The following is a 21,661-nucleotide window of genomic DNA, read 5'->3' as shown; positions in this document are numbered from 1 at the left end:
AAATGACATTGGAGGCGGCTTATGGTAGAGAAATTAACATTACATGCTCTGGTGGACATTCCTGCAGTCATCATCCCAATTGCACACTCCTTCAAAACTTGAGACCTTTGGCATTGTTGTGTGACTAAAATGCACATTTTAGAGTGGCCTTATTGTCCCCAGCACAAGGTGCATTTGTGTAATAATCATGTTTAATCAGCTTCTTGAAATGCCACACCTGTCAGGTGGCTGGATTATTTTTTAGCAAAAGGCGAAACGCTCACTAACAGGGATGTAAACAAATTTGCGCACTAAATTTGAGAGAAACTCTTAGCGCATATGAAACATTTTCTGGAATAATTGTTTATTTCAGCTCATGACCAACAGTTGTTTTTTTTTACATGTTGCGTTTATTTTTTTTCGCTCAGTATTTTAGTTTATCCCCTTTTTGGACCCTGGTGAGATCATTGATCAGTGAGAAGACACCAGACAGACAACCTGTCACCTTTGTACACCATTCATTCACCATATGAGACACTTGAAGCCACGAGTAAAAGGCTTGGAGACCGAAAAGGAATTGTACCATGAATTGTCGATGTTTGAAATATCTTATTACTGTAAATGGATCTCTAGACGTGCATTTGCATCCACAGATTAGCAAGCTGGAAAAAAAAAAAACGACACACTAAATCTGTTAAGCGAGACACACCCACAGATCAGATCAGTGTGTATTATAAGCATCCTACTCAATAAATGTACTCTCTTCTCACGACTGAAGTCTCAAACCAAGCACTACTTTTAAAAATGATTTTATTTTATTTATGTATTAATACAGTGTTATACTTAGAAATGTGTTGTAAAGAACAAAACATTTAAACGTAAATCATGTCAGCCACACAGGAAAAAGAAAACAACTAGTGCGTTATATCATCATATCAAAATTAAATAATACGGATGTGCCATAATAAATAGTCTATTAGTACAAAAATACATTGCAATGGAATGAAGGTTCCAGCATCACAAATAGAGGACGGGACCGCTCCTTAAAGCAGGTCCCCTCAAGTACAGAATCTTTTAAAATGATTTAAACCAAGCACTTTTTCTCTTTTTTTTGTGTGTAAATAATAAGGAAAAAAAAAAAGAGTTATTTCTGATTGTTAGAAATTCCTTTTTAAGTAGTAGTGTTGTGTTGGGGGTGTATGTATGTATGATGGTAGAAAAGTTTGATTTTATTACTCTGCTTACTGTAGGTCAGTTCCAAGGCTCACGGTAGGCATGTATAACCAGAATACAAACACAACCAATTAAATCATCACTTTCGCTCTTTTTTCTTTTTTAAGAAACATTTTAAAAAAAACAAAAAAAAAAACTTTTATACAAAATAACAAATGTAGAAAAGTTCATTTACAGCGAACCAAGGCCATTTGCTAGCATTATGTACAGCCACAATTTAAACATGTTTTTGTTTTGTAGTATTTTCTCAAACTTCCAATATGCATAGCAGGAAAAGAAAGCATTACTGCTTCATCAGCCTCAAATATTATTGTATGTTAAATCCAAGTTCACTGATATAATGGGTTGAAAATGCAGAGAAATGCTTTTTTATTTTCATTTTTTTACTTCCATAATTGATCAATCACTACAACTTAAAAATCAGTTTTTAAGTAAGTCTTTATACTGAAAAATAAGAAGTTACTATGCAGATAAGGCAGCACTGCTTGCAGTGTACGATGGGACTTGTAATGTGTTTGAACTTAGTAGTAAGCAGGCGTCTGGACCTGAGTCATAGCACATGCATAGAGATGTAGACCGCTGCAGGAGTTCATCAAATCAAGTCGGTTACATTTATCTACGGTAAAACATAACTACAAAAAAGATTCACTTCTTCTAAACATGGAGAGAGAAAGTCCATTTGACCAACCAAACAGGGGGCATCCAATGCCAATACTTTACCTGTCTTCAGTCTTATACCTTCAGAAACGATGCCTACAGTACTTCATCTCCAATCTTCCTTCCACAACCCTTGTTGAGATGAGCTCATCTGCAAGTCCTTAGCTGTCCTTCAAGAGAGAAACGCATGACCACAGACAACCTCACAAACAAAGTTTTTTTTGCATATATTGACTTTTCTGTTTGTGTGCATACATTAAATTGGAAAATTTTCGTTGCAATTATTCAAATGATTTTTTTTTTCAAGAATTCTCCTTATCTAGAATTTTTTTCAAAATGTTATTTTTCTTGCAATTTGCTCAGACTTGGCTAAAAAACAAAGGCAAAAAATTTCAAAATGAGATTATTCTTCAGTCAGTCTGTTCATGCATTCCAACAATAGCTCAATTTTTTAAATATATTATATTTTAGTTTTTAAAAGTTTTTATTTTTTGCAAGCCTTTAGTTAAAGCACCAAAAAAAGGGGGGTGGCACAGCACTGGGATAGGATGCTGCGTTGAGACTCCTCCCACTTCAATGGGCTTGCAGAGTTTTTTTTTGGGGGGGGGGGCGCAGTAAACGATGCATCAATGTTCAATATTCAAGTTCGTGCTTCATCAAGTCAAGCAGTGCTGCCCCCTGCTGCCTGGGAGGAGGACAGCAGCAGGAGAGGAGGGCAACGTTTCAGTCTGTGGCTGCCCCCTGATCTAACACATTCAGTAACAGGCCAGCTGTCTCCCTCTATGTTCAGAAGTGGTCAATGAGCACAGACACACAGTTGGCTCCCACCAGGTAGTTGGGGTCTCCTGGGAGAGACTTGTTCTGCCATGTCTTGGAGTCACCTGAGGGAATTAGAGAAACAGGAACACAGTTAATGGTCAGTCGGTCGGGTTGGTTGGTTGTCCGTCTTATTGTGCTGTTCTTTCCATTTGTTTAAGGCCGTAAATAACAGCATACGCTGACGAGAACTGACACAAAAAAAAATTCATCATGTATATTGTGTGTGAGGAATGTACGTGCAGTGCAATTTTTTTTGCCATTATAATAACATGAAATTAATCAGAAGTACAGTGTAGACATGGTTAATGTTGTAAATGACTATTGTAGCTGGAAACGGTAGATTTTTTTTATCATAGAATATCTACAGAGGCCCATTATCAGCAACCATCACTCCTGTGTTCCAATGGCACGTTGTGTTAGCTAATCCAAGTTTATCATTTTTAAAAGGCTAATTGATCATTAGAAAACCCTTTTGCAATTAGCACAGCTGAAAACTTATGCTGATTAACAAAGAAGCAATAAAACTGTCCTTCTTTAGACTAGTTGAGAATCTGGAGCATCAGGATTTGTAGGTTCGAAATGGCCAGAAACAAATAACTTTCTTCTGAAACTTGTCAGTTTATTCTTGCTCTGAGAAATGAAGGCGATTCCATGCGAGAAATTGCCAAGAAACTGAAGATCCCTTACAACGCTGTGTACTACTCCCTTCACAGAACAGCACAAACTGGCTCTAACCAGAATGGAAAGAGGAGTGGGAGGCCCCGGTGCAAAACTGAACAAGAGGACAAGTACATTCGAGTGTCTAGTTTGAGAAACAAGACGCCTCACAAGTCCTCAACTGGCAGCTTCATTAAGTAGTATGTGCAAAATACCAGTCTCAACGTCAATAGTGATGAGGCCACTGCGGGATGCTGGCCCTCTAGGCAGAGTTGCAAAGAAAAAGCCATATCTCAGACTGGCCAATAAAAATAAAAGATTAAGATGGGCAAAATAACACTGGACAGAGGAAGATTGGAAAGAAGTGTTATGGACAGAGAAATCTAAGTTTGAGGAGTTTGGATCACAAAGAAGGACATTCGTGAGACGCAGAAAAAATGAAAAGATGCTGGAGGAGTGTTTGATGCCATCTGTGAAGCATGGTGGAGGCGATGTGATGGTCTGGGGGTGCTTTGGTGGTGGTAAAGTGGGAGATTTGTTCAGGGTAAAATGGATCTTAAAGAAGGAAGGCTATCACTCCATTTTCCAACGCCATGCCATACCCTGTGGACGGCGCTTAATTGGAGCCAATTTCCTCCTACAACAGGACAATGACCCAAAGCACAGCTCCAAACTAAGCTAAGCGTTAAAGGAGAGCTAAGCATTAAATATAAATAGGTCTAGTTGCCAGGCTGAAGAAGCAAGGACATACACATTAAGAGAAGATGACACCCAGGCTATACTCTATTTCTGAAAGGGAACAAGCCATACGTACATTTATGACAGCTGGACGCACTATTGGTCAGCAGGATGGAAGCAAGATAACTGATGACTAACACGTGAAACATAAGCATGCATTCTTTTTAGAATGTGAAAGGAGTTCTACCATCATTATAACCTAACCAAAAGCAGATATGAGCGTTAGTGGGCGTGAACAAGCAAGCTCTGAGATGAAAATAAAAATAATGGAGAAAGGTCAAGGGAAGCTATTTTCATATAGAGGGAGGGGACTCTCTCTATACGTTATGCAAAGACAGAATCCTATAGAGGCAGGACTCTGTAATGTGAGAAGTTAAGTCTCTTTCCATGGAGGGGCTCAGCTCTGTTATGTTTGTGATGGGGTCCTTCCATGGAGGGGCTTGGCTCTGTTATGTTTGTGATGGGGTCCTTCCATGGAGGGGCTCAGCTCTGTTATGTTTGTGATGGGGTCCTTCCATGGAGGGGCTCAGCTCTGTTACCTTTGTGAGAGGGTCCTTCCATGAAGGGGCTTGGCCCTGTTATGTTTGGATAGGGTCCTTCCATGGAGGGGCTTGGCTCTGTTATGTTTGGATAGGGTCCTTCCATGGAGGGGCTCAGCTCTGTTACCTTTGTGAGAGGGTCCTTCCATGGAGGGGCTTGGCCCTGTTATGTTTGGATTAGGGTCCTTCCATGGAGGGGCTCAGCTCTGTTACCTTTGTGAGAGGGTCCTTCCATGGAGGGGCTTGGCTCTGTTACGTTTAGATAGGGTCCTTCCATGGAGGGGCTTGGCTCTGTTATATTTGGATAGGGTCCTTCCATGGAGGGGCTCGGCCCTGTTATGTTTGGATAGGGTCCTTCCATGGAGGGGCTTGGCCCTGTTATGTTTGGATAGGGTCCTTCTATGGAGGGGCTCGGCCCTGTTATGTTTGGATAGGGTCCTTCCATGGAGGGGCTTGGCCCTGTTATGTTTGGATAGGGTCCTTCCATGGAGGGGCTTGGCCCTGTTATGTTTGGATAGGGTCCTTCTATGGAGGGGCTCGGCCCTGTTATGTTTGGATAGGGTCCTTCTATGGAGGGGCTCGGCCCTGTTGTGTTTGTGATAGGGTCCTTCCATGGAGGGGCTCGGCCTTGTTATGTTTGGATAGGGTCCTTCCATGGAAGGGCTCAGTTTTGCTACTTTGTATTAAAGTCTATATTGAATTCACAAGTTCTTGTTAGAGTATTATATTTCTGACACGATTCTCCACGACACTATGCAATAACTATTTAGGAAAGAAGCAGTCAGCTGGTATTCTGTCTATAATGGAGTGGCCAGCACAGTCACCAGATCTCAACCCTACTGAGCTGTTGTGGGAGCAGCTTGACACGTAAGAAGTGCCCATCAGGCCAATCCAACTGGTGGGAGGAGCTTGACAGTATGGTATGTAAGAAGTGCCCATCAGGCCAATCCAACTTGTGGGAGGAGCTTGACCGTATGGTATGTAAGAAGTACCCATCAAGACAATCCAACTGGTGGGAGGAGCTTCAGGAAGCATGCGTTGTAATCTCTTCAGATTACCTCAACAAATTGACAACTAGAATGCCAAAGGTCTGCAAGGCTGTAATTGCTGCAAATGGAGGATTCCTTGAAGGACACAATTATTATTTATAACCTTGTCAATGTTTTGACTATATTTCCGATTCATTTTGCAACTCATTTCATGGAAAACAAGGACATTTCTAAGTGACCCCAAACTTCTGAATGGTAGTGTATGTTAGGTGCAACAACAACACAAGGCTGTTTTCATAATCCTCACATTGTAACTACTGTGGGAAATAACTAATTAGGTGATACAAGTGTTCAGATTGTTACAAAATCCAATGTTGTGACTAGAAAATGGAAACCAGTAGATGAGTGATAAAGACGATGAACAAGCCAGATCTCTCTTTTGCAGGGTTGGGGTCAAATCCATTTCAATTGTTTTTTTTAAATATTGGAATTAAAGAGCTTCTCATTCTCGGGTTTATTGAGAAATCATTAAAAACATTTTTTTTAAATTATTGACTTAGAATTTCCATTTACTTGACTGGAAATTCGCTCCCCAGCAACACCCATAGAGTTGGAATCACAGCCCGCCCCTTATCAAATGTACTCTTATCCAACTCTATGGTGACCCCTCCTCAATCACAACACCAACCAATCACACAGGCCACCCGAAGCCCCGACCCAACCCCCAACCAATCACACAGGCCACCCCCCCGACTCAACCCCCCAAAAGGACAGATAGAGGACAGCGTACCCGACGAGGAGTCGGAGGATTTTAGAGCAAAAGACCAACCATCTGGGGTCATAGACGCACAGTGAGGTAGACGCAGTTCCACCGGCTTCAGGAACTGAAGACCGTGAGGCCCACACATCACCAGAGGGCTGAGCAGGGTCTCTCCTGGATGGAATAGACAGAGGCAAGAATTATATATTTTTCTATTTTGTCTTTAGGAGTATGGAATTCTGCTCTCCTTTGCATATTTAAGATAGACAGATCTTGAGAAAAGGGGGAAGACAGTTGAAAGGGATGGAAGATCGAGATGGACCAAGAGGATCGGACCCTTGTCTCCAGGGTCCTGAGTTGGCAGCACTTCTGCTAGAGCAACAAGAGTAAGATGTACTATCCAGGGGGCATAGTGATTAAGAAAACACTAGACACATACCTTTCTCCTTGTCCAGGGGGGGCAGGATGCTGTTGTCCCGACAGACCTTGAAATAGATCTCCTGTTCTATGCTGTCGGGGATGGCTCCCTGGGGGATGATGATGCTGACTCCCGTCTCGATGGAGCTCAGCACCCCGCCGTTACAGTTGAAGATCCCCCGGGCCGTGGCCACCACTGTGTGACCTTCATCCTCCTCGTCATCCTCCAGAACACTGGGGTAGAGAGTTGTGACTGTTAGTTACTATCTATACTGGATAGAACACTGGGGTAGAGAGAGTTAGTTACTATATATACTGTATAGAACACTGGGGTAGAGAGAGTTAGTTACTATCTATACTGTAGAGAGTTAGTTACTATCTATACTGGATAGAACACTGGGGTAAAGAGAGTTAGTTACTATCTATACTGGATAGAACACTGGGGTAGAGAGAGTTAGTTACTATCTATACTGGATAGAACACTGGGGTAGAGAGAGTTAGTTACTATCTATACTGGATAGAACACTGGGGTAGAGAGAGTTAGTTACTATCTATACTGGATAGAACACTGGGGTAGAGATAGTTAGTTACTATCTATACTGGATAGAACACTGGGGTAGAGAGAGTTAGTAACTAACTCTCTACAGTATAGATAGTAACTATCTATACCGGATAGAACACTGGGGTAGAGAGAGTTAGTTACTATCTATATACTGGATAGAACACTGGGGTAGAGAGAGGTAGTTACTATCTATACTGTAGAGAACACTGGGGTAGAGTTAGTTATTATCTATAGAACACTGGGGTAGAGATGTGAAAGGGGGAGGGGCTGATCTAGAGGGGGGAGAAGGTAGAGGCTGAACAGTGAGTCATGCCAACAGCAGGCTACATAACCCTGCTACATAACCAGGCCCCAACATAACCCTGCTACATAACCCTGCTACATAACCAGGTCCTTACATAACCCTGCTACATAACCAGATCCCTACATAACCCTGCTACATAACCAGGCCCCTACATAAACCTGCTACATAACCAGGTCCCTACATAACCAGGCCTCTATATAACCCTGCTACATAACCAGGCCTCTACATTACCCTGCTACATAACCAGGCCCCTACATAACCCTGCTACATAACCAGGCCACAACATAACCCTGCTACATAACCAGGTCCCTACATAACCCTGCTACATAACCAGGTCCCTACATAAACCTGCTACATAACCAGGCCTCTATATAACCCTGCTACATAACCAGGCCTCTACATAACCCTGCTACATAACCAGGCCACAACATAACCCTGCTACATAACCAGGCCACAACATAACCCTGCTACATAACCAGGTCCCTACATAACCCTGCTACATAACCAGGTCCCTACATAAACCTGCTACATAACCAGGCCTCTATATAACCCTGCTACATAACCAGGCCCCTACATAACCCTGCTACATAACCAGGCCACAACATAACCCTGCTACATAACCAGGCCACAACATAACCCTGCTACATAACCAGGTCCCTACATAACCCTGCTACATAACCAGGCCCCTACATAACCAGGTCCCTACATAACTCTGCTACATAACCAGGCCACAACATAACCCTGCTACATAACCAGGTCCCTACATAACCCTGATACATAACCAGGTCCCTACATAACCCTGCTAAATAACCAGGTCCCTACATAACCAGGTCCCTACATAACCCTGCTACATAACTAGGTCCCTACATAACCCTGCTAAATAACCAGGTCCCTACATAACCCTGCTACATAACCAGGTCCCTACATAACCCTTCTACATAACCAGGTCCCTACATAACCCTGCTACATAACCAGGTCCCTACATAACCCTGCTAAATAACCAGGTCCCTACATAACCCTGCTACATAACCAGGTCCCTACATAACCCTTCTACATAAGCAGGTCCCTACATAACCCTGCTACATAACCAGGTCCCTACATAACCCTGCTACATAACCAGGTCCCTACATAACCCTGCTACATAACCAGGTCCCTACATAACCCTGCTACATAACCAGGCCCCTACATAACCAGGTCCCTACATAACTCTGCTACATAACCAGGTCCCTACATAACCAGGTCCCTACATAACTCTGCTACATAACCAGGTCCCTACATAACCCTGCTACATAACCAGGTCCCTACATAACCCTGCTACATAACCAGGTCCCTACATAACTCTGCTACATAACCAGGTCCCTACATAACCCTGCTACATAACCAGGTCCCTACATAACTCTGCTACATAACCAGGTCCCTACATAACTCTGCTACATAACCAGGTCCCTACATAACCCTGCTACATAACCAGGTCCCTACATAACCCTGCTACATAACCAGGTCCCTACATAACTCTGCTACATAACCAGGTCCCTACATAACCCTGCTAAATAACCATGTCCCTACATAACCCTGCTACATAACCAGGTCCCTACATAACCAGGTCCCTACATAACCAGGCCCCTACATAACCAGGTCCCTACATAACCCTGCTACATAACCATTGATTGTTTTGGTGTATGGAAGACAGGTAATGAGTGTTTTGATGTATGGGGAAGAGAGGCGGAGCTAAAGGCAGAGCTGTAGGCGGAGCTAAAGGAGTCCTCCACCACAGAAGCAGAGTAACAGTCACAGAGGTCAGAACAAGGTCAGAACTCAGAACCATGATTTAGTACATCAGTAAATATGGCCAGTGCCTGTATGATGTTGCGGATGTTCCAGTGATTTAATGAGTACTGTAGGTGGCGGGAGGCTGGGGCTAGAGGCATAACAACGAGGTATCTGCTAAATGACCATATTGGAACAACCTTGCCAAACAAACACCTTGTCAAGAGGTTCGGAACTCTTGGGATAACCGTTAAGTCACCTGACCAGGGTTTGAGCCCCTCCATATCCTTACCTGACAGGTATGGCCTTGGGAACAGCATTGTTGACTAAGTTGTTGTGCTGCTGGTACTTGGGCCCCCTGTTGTCCATGGTGCGTGTGAACGTGTCCAGTCCACTGTCGTGGTCCAGGGCCTGAGGAGACAGCGGCGGCTTGGTCCTGCTGTTGTTGTTGACCACACTGGGTTTGGGGTTGCTGCTACTGATCAGGAGGTCGTTGGGGAGGAGGTTGTGGTTGAACTTGGGGCTCTCAAACTTCCTCTCGAAGGGCCGGGCCGAGGAGGTGTAAGGCTTAGGGACATATCGGTTGTAGCTTTGTGGGGTGGGGGTGGTTCCAGGGGTTTTGGGGGGTGCGTCGGTGCCGTTGACCCCCACTGGGGACCTCTGGGCCAGGTAGGGCTGGGAGGGGAGATCCTGGAGGGTAGAGGGGCGAAGGCCGGAGAGATCGTGTTTGGGAGAGGCGCTGAGGAGATTGTCGGGCTGTGAGTTCACTAGAGAGAGAGGGGAAGGAATGTGAGTTCACTAGAGAAAGAGGGATGTGAGTTCACGAGAGAGGGGAAGGGATGTGAGTTCACTAGAGAGAGGGATGTGAGTTCACTAGAGAGAGAGGGATGTGAGTTCACTAGAGAGAGAGGGATGTGAGTTCACGAGAGAGAGAGGGATGTGAGTTCACGAGAGAGAGAGGGATGTGAGTTCACGAGAGAGAGGGATGTGAGTTCACTAGAGAGAGAGGTATGTGAGTTCACTAGAGAGAGAGGTATGTGAGTTCACGAGAGAGAGGGATGTGAGTTCACTAGAGAGAGAGGGATGTGAGTTCACTAGAGAGAGAGGGATGTGAGTTCACTAGAGAGAGAGGGATGTGAGTTCACTAGAGAGAGGGATGTGAGTTCACTAGAGAGGGATGTGAGTTCACTAGAGAGAGAGGGATGTGAGTTCACTAGAGAGAGAGGGATGTGAGTTCACTAGAGAGAGGGGAAGGGATGTGAGTTCACTAGAGAGAGAGGGGAAGGGATGTGAGTTCACTAGAGAGAGAGGGGAAGGGATGTGAGTTCACTAGAGAGAGAGGGGAGGGATGTGAGTTCACTAGAGAGAGAGGGATGTGAGTTCACTAGAGAGAGAGGGGAAGGGATGTGAGTTCACTAGAGAGAGAGGGGAAGTGAGTTCACTAGAGAGAGAGGGGAGGGATGTGAGTTCACTAGAGAGAGAGGGGAGGGATGTGAGTTCACTAGAGAGGGGAAGGGATGTGAGTTCACTAGAGAGAGGGATGTGAGTTCACTAGAGAGAGAGGGATGTGAGTTCACTAGAGAGAGAGGGATGTGAGTTCACGAGAGAGAGAGGGATGTGAGTTCACGAGAGAGAGGGATGTGAGTTCACTAGAGAGAGAGGGATGTGAGTTCACTAGAGAGAGAGGTATGTGAGTTCACTAGAGAGAGAGGTATGTGAGTTCACGAGAGAGAGGGAAGAAATGTGAGTTCACTAGAGAGAGAGGGGAATGGATGTGAGTTCACTAGAGAGAGAGGGATGTGAGTTCACTAGAGAGCGAGGGATGTGAGTTCACTAGAGAGGGATGTGAGTTCACTAGAGAGAGGGATGTGAGTTCACTAGAGAGAGAGGGATGTGAGTTCACTAGAGAGAGAGGGATGTGAGTTCACTAGAGAGAGGGGAAGGGATGTGAGTTCACTAGAGAGAGAGGGGAAGGGATGTGAGTTCACTAGAGAGAGAGGGGAAGGGATGTGAGTTCACTAGAGAGAGAGGGGAAGGATGTGAGTTCACTAGAGAGAGAGGGATGTGAGTTCACTAGAGAGAGAGGGGAAGGGATGTGAGTTCACTAGAGAGAGAGGGGAAGGGATGTGAGTTCACTAGAGAGAGAGGGGAGGGATGTGAGTTCACTAGAGAGAGAGGGGAGGGATGTGAGTTCACTAGAGAGGGGAAGGGATGTGAGTTCACTAGAGAGAGAGGGGAAGGGATGTGAGTTCACTAGAGAGAGAGGGATGTGAGTTCACTAGAGAGAGAGGGATGTGAGTTCACTAGAGAGAGAGGGGAAGGGATGTGAGTTCACTAGAGAGAGAGGGGAGGGATGTGAGTTCACTAGAGAGAGTGGGATGTGAGTTCACTAGAGAGAGAGGGATGTGAGTTCACTAGAGAGAGAGGGGAAGGGATGTGAGTTCACTAGAGAGAGAGGGGAAGGGATGTGAGTTCGCTAGAGAGAGAGGGGAAGGGATGTGATTTCACTAGAGAGAGTGGGATGTGAGTTCACTAGAGAGAGAGGGGAAGGGATGTGACCACCGTGATGCAGCCTAGATTCAGCCTTTACACGTCTATACAGCCACAAGTCTATCACACTATTACATGGTAGAGATGCTTTTAGTAGCCACCAGAAAATCACAAGTGAATTGTCAGTACTTTGCTGGATTAAAAAGGCTACATGACATTATCATGGTTCGTTACCATCATTGGTGGTGAGTTTGGGCAGGCTGTTGGGTGGTACGGCAGGGCTGGGGGGTCCGTACTGGGAGACAGGACTGATCTGGGGGAGGGGCTCGTACCTCTTCTCTACCGGACTCACCTTCTCCACAGACTCCGCCCTAAAACACAGATACGACAGAAGGTGTTTAAGATCATTGCAGTGGAATTGTGAAGAATCATTGAATCTACTAATCAGTGTCACCTTGATTCTCCAATAACTCATTATGCGATGAAGATTAGCAGTTCTGCCTCAGGACATGATCCCCTCAAAATGCTGACAGTCAGCCTGATCTCTGGCCATATTGATTGTACTTCCCCTCTCAGATCTACAGTACACATGTGCCTTGGGGCTGGGTCGTGTTGTAGGGTTTATGGGTAGTGTAGTTTACCTGTGGTAGGGGTTATGGGTAGTGTAGTGTACCTGTTGTATGGGTAGTGTAGTGTACCTGTTGTATGGGGTTATGGGTAGTGTAGTGTACCTGTTGTAGGGGTTATGGGTAGTGTAGTTTACCTGTTGTAGGGGTTATGGGTAGTGTAGTGTACCTGTTGTAGGGGTTATGGGTAGGGTAGTGTACCCGTTGTAGGGGTTATGGGTAGTGTAGTGTACCTGTTGTAGGGGTTATGGGTAGTGTAGTTTACCTGTTGTAGGGGTTATGGGTAGTGTAGTTTACCTGTTGTAGGGGTTATGGGTAGTGCAGTATACCTGTTGTATGGGTTATGGGTAGTTTACCTTCTTGTAGGGGTTATGGGTAGTGTAGTGTACCTGTTGTAGGGGTTATGGGTAGTGTAGTGTACCTGTGGTAGGGGTTATGGGTAGTGCAGTTTACCTGTTGTAGGGGTTATGGGTAGTGTACCTGTTGTAAGGGTTATGGGAAGTGTAGTGTACCTGTTGTAGGGGTTATGGGTAGTGTACCTGTTGTAAGGGTTATGGGTAGTGTAGTGTACCTGTTGTAGGGGTTATGGGTAGTGTAGTGTACCTGTTATAAGGGTTATGGGTAGTGTAGTTTACCTGTTGTAGGGGTCATGGGTAGTGTACCTGTTATAAGGGTTATGGGTAGTGTAGTTTACCTGTTGTAGGGGTTATGGGTAGTGTAGTTTACCTGTTGTAGGGGTTATGGGTAGTTTACCTGTTGTAAGGGTTATGGGTAGTGTAGTGTACCTGTGGTAGGGGTTATGGGTAGTGTAGTTTACCTGTTGTAGGGGTTATGGGTAGTGTACCTGTTGTAAGGGTTATGTGTAGTGTAGTGTACCTGTTGTAGGGGTTATGGGTAGTGTAGTTTACCTGTTGTAGGGGTTATGGGTAGTGTAGTGTACCTGTTGTAAGGGTTATGGGTAGTGTAGTGTACCTGTTGTAGGGGTTATGGGTAGTTTACCTGTTGTAAGGGTAAGCTAGCTGGGTCTGTGGTGGGAAGCGGTTGATCCCGGGGGTGGGGTTCATGGTCTTGCTGTCGAAGCTGCGGCGGTCAAAGTAGGACAGCTGCTTCCTGTAATACTCCTCATCCTCGTCAGCATCGTAATGGTTGGAGGAGTGGGCCACGTCATTCAGGGGCTTAGACCCAGGGGCATTCTGGGGCTCGGGGGCTCTGAGGGGGAGGGAGCGAGGGACAGTCAGAGAGCAGCACAGATAAACGTTGGGGTCAATTACATTTCAATTCCAGTCAATTCAGAAAGTAAACCAAATTCCAATTTGCAATAAATAAATAAAAACTTGAAATGGAATTGACCCCAACCCTGATACACTTACAAATCCATTCCACAGAGTAGAGACAGGATAACCAGTTAGAGAGCTCAACAGATCCACACAGGAGAAAGTAGAGCAAGCGACAGACAGTGAGACAGATGGACAGACAGTCAGAGGGGCATACAGACAGTGAGACAGAGGGGCATACAGACAGACAGACAGAGACAGACAGCACAGATCCACACAGTAATAGCAAGAGTACAAACATGGATAAACACAAGAGGAAGAGAGAGACAGGTCACTGTACCGATCAATACAGGAGAGACAGACAGGTCACTGTACCGATCAATACAGGAGAGACAGACAGGTCACTGTACCGATCAATACAGGAAAGACAGACAGGTCACTGTACCGATCAATACAGGATAGACAGACAGGTCACTGTACCAATCAATACAGGAGAGAGAGACAGGTCACTGTACCGATCAATACAGGAGAGAGACACAGGTCACTGTACCGATCAATACAGGAGAGAGACACAGGTCACTGTACCGATCAATACAGGAGAGAGACAGGTCACTGTACCGATCAATACAGGAGAGAGACAGGTCACTGTACCGATCAATACAGGAGAGAGAGACAGGTCACTGTACCGATCAATACAGGAGAGAGAGACAGGTTACTGTACCGATCAATACAGGAGAGAGACAGGTCACTGTACCGATCAATACAGGAGAGAGAAAGATGGTCTTCACATTACAGCACCATGTTCAGCATTCTGTTTTCCTGATGCATCCTGGTAGCTGCACTGTCTAGCATGTCCACAAGGTGGAGCTCTGGGGTTGACAGTGATAAACGGACTAGGTGGATTTTCTCACCACTGCCTCTCGTATATACCACAAGTCTGATCCAACATGACTTCCAGGATAGTATGTGATCATTTCTGGGGGTTGAACCCATAACCCTGGTGTTATGAGCACCAGAGCAGAGTGCTGTGCTGTGTGTGTGTATATACACACACCTGTACGTAGGTTTCTCCTGCTCCAGGTTGCTGAGGGAGTTGGCTTTGGGGACAGGACCAGGTGCAGTCATAGGTCTGGGCAGGTCCGCAGGCTGGAACACCAGACAGACCACAGGGAGGTTGAAACAGAATAACGTACGACTGACTACCCCAGGTCGTCCACTATCAGGTCAAGTTGTAGTCAGAAGCACCGCTCGGTTCTACAATGTATCTTCTTCAAACTGTAATCGCAGTGCTAAATTCATGCCCCGTCAGCCAACATTCAATTAAGATCAATAAACAAAAATGTTTTGTTTTCATTCATTTGTACTATATATCCCATTTTGACTTGACAGCTTGGCCTTATAGTGGGGAACCAACTACACAACCTCACATGTTATCCTGGTATCACATTCATCAGTGGTTTGTTGCCCCAATCACATGTTACTCTGTCAGAAGAACCCCCATTTGCCTGCTTTATATTCTTTCCAAGTACACCACCCCCCTCCCCCTCTGGATGTGTTGCTTCCTCTCCTTGCCCCCCAACCTGGAGTTGAACCAGGGACCGTCTGAACACATCAACAATTGCCTCCCACAAAGATTCGTTACCTATTGCTCCACAAAAGCCGCGGCCCTGACAGGGCAAGGGAAACTACTTCAATGTCTCAGAGTGAGTGACGTCACAGATTGCACCGCTAACTAGCTAGCAATTTCACACCGGTTATATATAGGCCAAGTACCCCCAGACATCCATTATAACTACCAGGGCTACTAGTACCCCAGGCTGAGACCACCCAGACATCCATTATAACTACCAGGGCTACTAGTACCCCAGGCTGAGACCCCCCCAGACATCCATTATAACTACCAGGGCTACTAGTACCCCAGGCTGAGACCACCCAGACATCCATTATAACTACCAGGGCTACTAGTACCCTAGGCTGAGACCTCCCAGACATCCATTAAAACTACCAGGGCTACTAGTATCCCAGGCTGAGACCACCCAGACATCCATTATAACTACCAGGGCTACTACTACCCCAGGCTGAGACCCCCCAGACATCCATTATAACTACCAGGGCTACTAGTACCCCAGGCTGAGACCACCCAGGCATCCATTATAACTACCAGGGCTACTAGTACCCCAGGCTGAGACCCCCCCAGACATCCATTATAACTACCAGGGCTACTAGTACCCCAGGCTGAGACCCCCCCAGACATCCATTATAACTACCAGGGCTACTAGTACCCCAGGCTGAGACCCCCAAGACATCCATTACAAGCATGCGTTCTAGGTGTTTGGCCGTGTCGTGGTATAAGAGACGTACCCTCATCACGGTGGAGTCGCCAGCCTCCTTGGCCCGGTCCACAGACACTGACCTCTTATTCTCAAACATCTTGACCCTGTTGAGCACCGACTGGGGCTTCATGGCTGGGTCGTCCTTTTCCTCCTCCCCCCGGGGCGGTGGAGGGAGGGGTTTGGACCCCGCGTTTACCCCCATCTCTCCCGGAGAGGCCAAGGGCTCAGGTTTGTGAGGGGGAAGGGGTGGGTCAGAGGTCATTAGAGGTTCACGGTTGTAGCCACCGCCCCGACTGGGAGGCACCGGGTTATAGGAGGGTCTCCGGCCAGGAGCAGAGTCTCCGTAATACTGCTTGGGGGGTTCCGGGGAGCGGGGAGAGCTGAGGCAGTAGCCGTGGGGGGGCTCGGCCTCGTAGGGAGAGCAGGCGTCGTAAGGGCCAGCCGAGGGCGGGAGAGACGGTTCATCATACCGCATTGGCCCCGGAGGTTTACCGTGACGAGGCTTGCCGTCGTAGCCCTGCATCCCCGCCGGGGCCTCATCGTAGCGTGGCTGGGGGGGGCTGTAGTCCCTGACGGGGCCGTCCTCATAGGGGGTGGTCCCCCTGGGAGGGTAGCCCTGCTGGTGGACCGGGCCAGGCTGGTACCCCGGGGGCTGGGGAGAAGAGGTCTGCTGGTCGTAGGGGGGCCACCGGCCATCATCGTAGTTTTGAGGCACACGGTTGTCGTAGTGCAGGTGAGAGTCAAAGTTCCCCTGGTGAGGCTTTGGTTCGGCGTAGCCCCCCCTGTCACTACAGTAGCCGTAAGGCGAGTGGTCGTACTGGCGGTATGGCTGTTTGTCCTGGTAGGGCTGGTGGGTGTAGCTCAGAGACGACTTCATGCCGCCGTGGTTCACTCTCACTGGTTCCTCCAGACTGTACAGATCCTTCTTGTACATCTGCAGGGGAGAGACATCCAAGACAGACATCAGAGCTTGGTATCTACCAAACTATCTATAGTAGTGAACTACCTGGTCAGAGCTTGGTATCTACTGAACTATAGTAGTGAACTACCTGGTCAGAGCTTGGTATCTACTGAACTATAGTAGTGAACTACCTGGTCAGAGCTTGGTACCTACTGAACTATCTTTAGGAGTAAACTACCTGGTCAGAGCTTGGTATCTACTGAACTATAGTAGTGAACTACCTGGTCAGAGCTTGGTATCTACTGAACTATAGTAGTGAACTACCTGGTCAGAGCTTGGTACCTACTGAACTATCTTTAGGAGTAAACTACCTGGTCAGAGCTTGGTATCTACTGAACTACAGTAGTGAACTACCTGGTCAGAGCTTGGTATCTACTGAACTATAGTAGTGAACTACCTGGTCAGAGCTTGGTATCTACTGAACTATAGTAGTGAACTACCTGGTCAGAGCTTGGTATCTACCAAACTATCTATAGTAGTGAACTACCCGGTCAGAGCTTGGTATCTACTGAACTATAGTAGTAAACTACCTGGTCAGAGCTTGGTATCTACTGAACTATAGTAGTGAACTACCTGGTCAGAGCTTGGTATCTACTGAACTATAGTAGTAAACTACCTGGTCAGAGCTTGGTATCTACTGAACTACAGTAGTGAACTACCTGGTCAGAGCTTGGTATCTACTGAACTATAGTAGTGAACTACCTGGTCAGAGCTTGGTATCTACCAAACTATCTATAGTAGTGAACTACCTGGTCAGAGCTTGGTATCTACTGAACTATAGTAGTAAACTACCTGGTCAGAGCTTGGTATCTACTGAACTATAGTAGTGAACTACCTGGTCAGAGCTTGGTATCTACTGAACTATCTATAGTAGTGAACTACCTGGTCAGAGCTTGGTATCTACTGAACTACAGTAGTGAACTACCTGGTCAGAGCTTGGTATCTACTGAACTATAGTAGTGAACTACCTGGTCAGAGCTTGGTATCTACTGAACTATCTTTAGGAGTAAACTACCTGGTCAGAGCTTGGTATCTACTGAACTATCTACAGTAGTGAACTACCTGGTCAGAGCTTGGTATCTACTGAACTATCTATAGTAGTGAACTACCTGGTCAGAGCTTGGTATCTACTGAACTACAGTAGTGAACTACCTGGTCAGAGCTTGGTATCTACTGAACTATAGTAGTAAACTACCTGGTCAGAGCTTGGTATCTACTGAACTATAGTAGTAAACTACCTGGTCAGAGCTTGGTATCTACTGAACTATATTAGTGAACTACCTGGTCAGAGCTTGGTATCTACTGAACTATAGTAGTAAACTACCTGGTCAGAGCTTGGTACCTACTGAACTATAGTAGTAAACTACCTGGTCAGAGCTTGGTATCTACTGAACTACAGTAGTGAACTACCTGGTCAGAGCTTGGTATCTACTGAACTATAGTAGTGAACTACCTGGTCAGAGCTTGGTATCTACTGAACTATAGTAGTAAACTACCTGGTCAGAGCTTGGTATCTACTGAACTATATTAGTGAACTACCTGGTCAAAGCTTGGTACCTACTGAACTATAGTAGTAAACTACCTGGTCAGAGCTTGGTATCTACTGAACTACAGTAGTGAACTACCTGGTCAGAGCTTGGTATCTACTGAACTATAGTAGTGAACTACCTGGTCAGATCTTGGTACCTACTGAACTATCTACAGTAGTAAACTACCTGGTCAGAGCTTGGGTGAATAAGATTTCTGATGTATCAATTAATTATAGATGGCAAATTAAGTTGAAAACGTGTAAACCTGATTGGAGAACTATAATTTTCAAACAGTTTTGAACAAATAATTTTTTTTTTTTTTTTTAATTACAAAAATAAAAGTAGAGGAAATGACAGAAACTACAAAATAAATCCCCCCAAAAATCGAGTCAGAGAGGAATGAATTATTAAAGAGAGGTTCACCTGAAACCTGACGATAAGGACTGAGCACAGATCAATAGTAACTAATAACAATACATGACACAAACATCAAGTCAAAGTGCAAGTACACAAGCAATTCTCTTATCAATTATTCCTAATCAGAACTGAATGTATATTTGACAAGAAGCCTTTCGAGAAATGACTCAAAAATGTCCAAATCCCTCCTGATCACCAAATCACGTTTTCCGATTATGTTGTCAATAGCGTTTTTTTCCCCTTCTTCTTCTGAACGGCTTCATTTCAAAAACAGGTGATATGTAGCCTTTAGACAGCACATCTCGTAACAGACAGTTACTTCCTATGGAAGAAGCTGTTAAAACTTCTACACGAGTCAATACTACAACGGAAGAAGTACATTTATGCAGTTTTAAAATACAAGTTTTAGGTTGTTTTTTTTTTTCCATAGGGAGAGTCAACTGCTTTTTTTTGACAGAGACTAGTAAATACCAAGAATACTGTCTGCAGGTTAGCATAGTTTATCATGCAACCAACATTCAGTTTTAGCATCTTATGCAACGACAGTCTACTACACACTAGCATTACAACATACAGTACACCTACATGTGCCTCTGCAGGTATATTTGACTAAGAGTCAGTCAGTCAGAGAAGTTAAATAAGTAGAGAAGCAGAAAGGAACCCAAAACATGCAGAAGGAAGAAGAGGAGACGACAGTAACCGGTACTGCTGGTTCTTCTTATCCTGGTCACATCGTTAGACTCCCAAATGTAACGCATCCTATTCCCTATACAATGCACTACTTTTGTCCAGAACCTGGGCGGCTCTGGCCAAAAGTAGCATACTAAATAGGGAATGGGGTGCAGTTTCAGATTTTCCCACAGACGACCGGACAGCCCCCCCCCCCACCCACCCACGACTACCAGCCCACTGTGATTGGTGCATGTGTACTGACTTAGTCACACATGGTGTGTGTTTGAGATTGACTATATTCTGCACAATCACTGATAACTAAGCGACAAAATAGGCAATTCTGCGTCTCCATTGTCGCCTTGCTCCAAACTCCTCCCCTCAAACACGCCGATTGGCTAGATTCTTGCTTTCTGACTGGTCAAAGGTCAGTGGTCACACAGCGTGGGTGGGGCATGCAGACAGAGAGCCAGTCAGAGGAGAAAGAAGCGTGTGCGAAGAAAAAGACAGGCAAGTTCAAACAGAACAGCAGGCTGGGGGGGGCGGGGCAGACGGGCGGGGCAGAGAACCGGGCGGGGCAGTTAAGGGCGTGACTGGCCCAGGCCCGGTCCAGGTGCCCAGGTGTTCTAGTGAGGTAGCAGGTAGGTGCTGGGGTGGTGGTGGTGGTAGGTAGGTGAGTACCTTGGGTTCAGGACCAGGGCCGAGCGGCGATTGAGACAGGTGTTGGGGTTCGAGTGATGGTGGTGTTGGGGGCGGGGCTAGCTCAGTAGGGGCGGGACTGGGGCTGCTAAGGAGTGTATCTGCAGCCTGAGGAGCTGCAACCGGAGTCTCCTCCTCCAGGTCAGGGGTCATACCCTCTAGCTGCAACACAGGCTGCTGTGACTCAGTCTCAACAGCAGGGGGCGCCACCGCCGCAGGCAGCAGAGAGGAAGGAATAGCCAGAGCAGCATCATCTTGCTGTGAAGTATCGTTAAGAGACATTTTATTGCAACAGGCTGCCAAGAGGAAGAACACAGAAACACTCCACAAACTACAGCAGTTTCTCTCTCCGTCTCCGTAGTAACCTTCTCTCTATGTTCCTCCTCCTGGAATCATTTTGACACCTGCCAGAAACCGGTATACAGCGTATTTGCAACAGCGTGGTGACAACAGATGGCTTTACAACACACATTCCTCGTGTATACTAAAGCATATAAAGGGTTAGTGAAGGAACAAACACATTTGTATTGTTTACAAGCGGCACAAACATCACTCTGAAGAACAAATCACATGTCATTTCTGCCCGTTTTACCCACAGAGGCATCTACTGCTATATCTGCTCTCTTCCCTCCCTCCCTCCCTCTTTTCTTCCCTCCCTCCCTCTTTTCTTCCCTCTCTCCCTCCCTCCCTATTTTCTTCCCTCCCTCCCTCCTTCCCTCCCTCCCTCCCTCCCTCTTTTCTTCCCTCCCTCCCTCTTTTCTTCCCTCCCTCCCTCTCTCTTTTTTCCCTCCCTCCCTCCCTCCCTCCCTCTTTTCTTCCCTCCCTCCCTCTTTTCTTCCCTCCCTCCCTCTCTCTTTTTTCCCTCCCTCCCTCCCTCCCTCCCTCCCTCCCTCCCTATTTTCTTCCCTCCCTCCCTCTTTTCTTCCCTCCCTCCCTCCCTCTTTTCTTCCCTCTCTCTTTTTTCCCTCCCTCCCTCCCTCCCTCCCTCCCTATTTTCTTCCCTCCCTCCCTCTTTTCTTCCCTCCCTCCCTCCCTCTTTTCTTCCCTCTCTCTTTTTTCCCTCCCTCCCTCCCTCCCTCCCTCCCTCCCTCCCTCCCTCCCTCTTTTCTTTACTCCCTCCCTCCCTCCCTATTTTCTTCCCTCCCTCCCTCCCTCCCTCCCTCCCTCCCTCCCTCCCTCCCTCCCTATTTTCTTTCTTCCCTCCCTCCCTCCCTCTTTTCTTCCCTCTCTCTTTTTTCCCTC

General features: G+C 46.2%; 1 protein-coding gene across 12 annotated transcripts in view; it reads right to left on the bottom strand.

Moving 5' to 3' along the window:
- Nucleotides 1-372: 372 nt before the first annotated feature.
- Nucleotides 373-21,661, bottom strand: part of LOC110522713 (tight junction protein ZO-1) — a 176,674-nt gene continuing 155,385 nt past the window's right edge. For 7 of the 12 annotated variants that reach the window (XM_036969345.1, XM_036969348.1, XM_036969347.1 and 4 more), the window contains 9 exons: nt 20,402-20,677; nt 16,173-17,078; nt 14,866-14,957; nt 13,537-13,746; nt 12,146-12,282; nt 9,714-10,188; nt 6,811-7,022; nt 6,402-6,545; nt 373-2,750 (listed from right to left, as the gene is read on the bottom strand). In XM_036969345.1, the coding sequence (XP_036825240.1) occupies nt 2,656-2,750; nt 6,402-6,545; nt 6,811-7,022; nt 9,714-10,188; nt 12,146-12,282; nt 13,537-13,746; nt 14,866-14,957; nt 16,173-17,078; nt 20,402-20,677 (2,547 nt within the window). In that variant the 3' untranslated portion in view covers nt 373-2,655. The remainder of the gene's footprint in view (nt 2,751-6,401; nt 6,546-6,810; nt 7,023-9,713; nt 10,189-12,145; nt 12,283-13,536; nt 13,747-14,865; nt 14,958-16,172; nt 17,079-20,401; nt 20,678-21,661) is intronic. The other 5 variants (XM_036969350.1, XM_036969356.1, XM_036969351.1 and 2 more) reach the window with 3 other exon arrangements.

The sequence above is a fragment of the Oncorhynchus mykiss genome, chromosome 30 (genome assembly GCF_013265735.2).
Source record: "Oncorhynchus mykiss isolate Arlee chromosome 30, USDA_OmykA_1.1, whole genome shotgun sequence".
In the NCBI taxonomy this organism is placed as follows: Eukaryota; Metazoa; Chordata; class Actinopteri; order Salmoniformes; family Salmonidae; genus Oncorhynchus; species Oncorhynchus mykiss.
The sequence above is the reverse complement of the archived record's forward strand: the minus strand, read 5'-3'. Positions and strand labels throughout refer to the sequence as shown.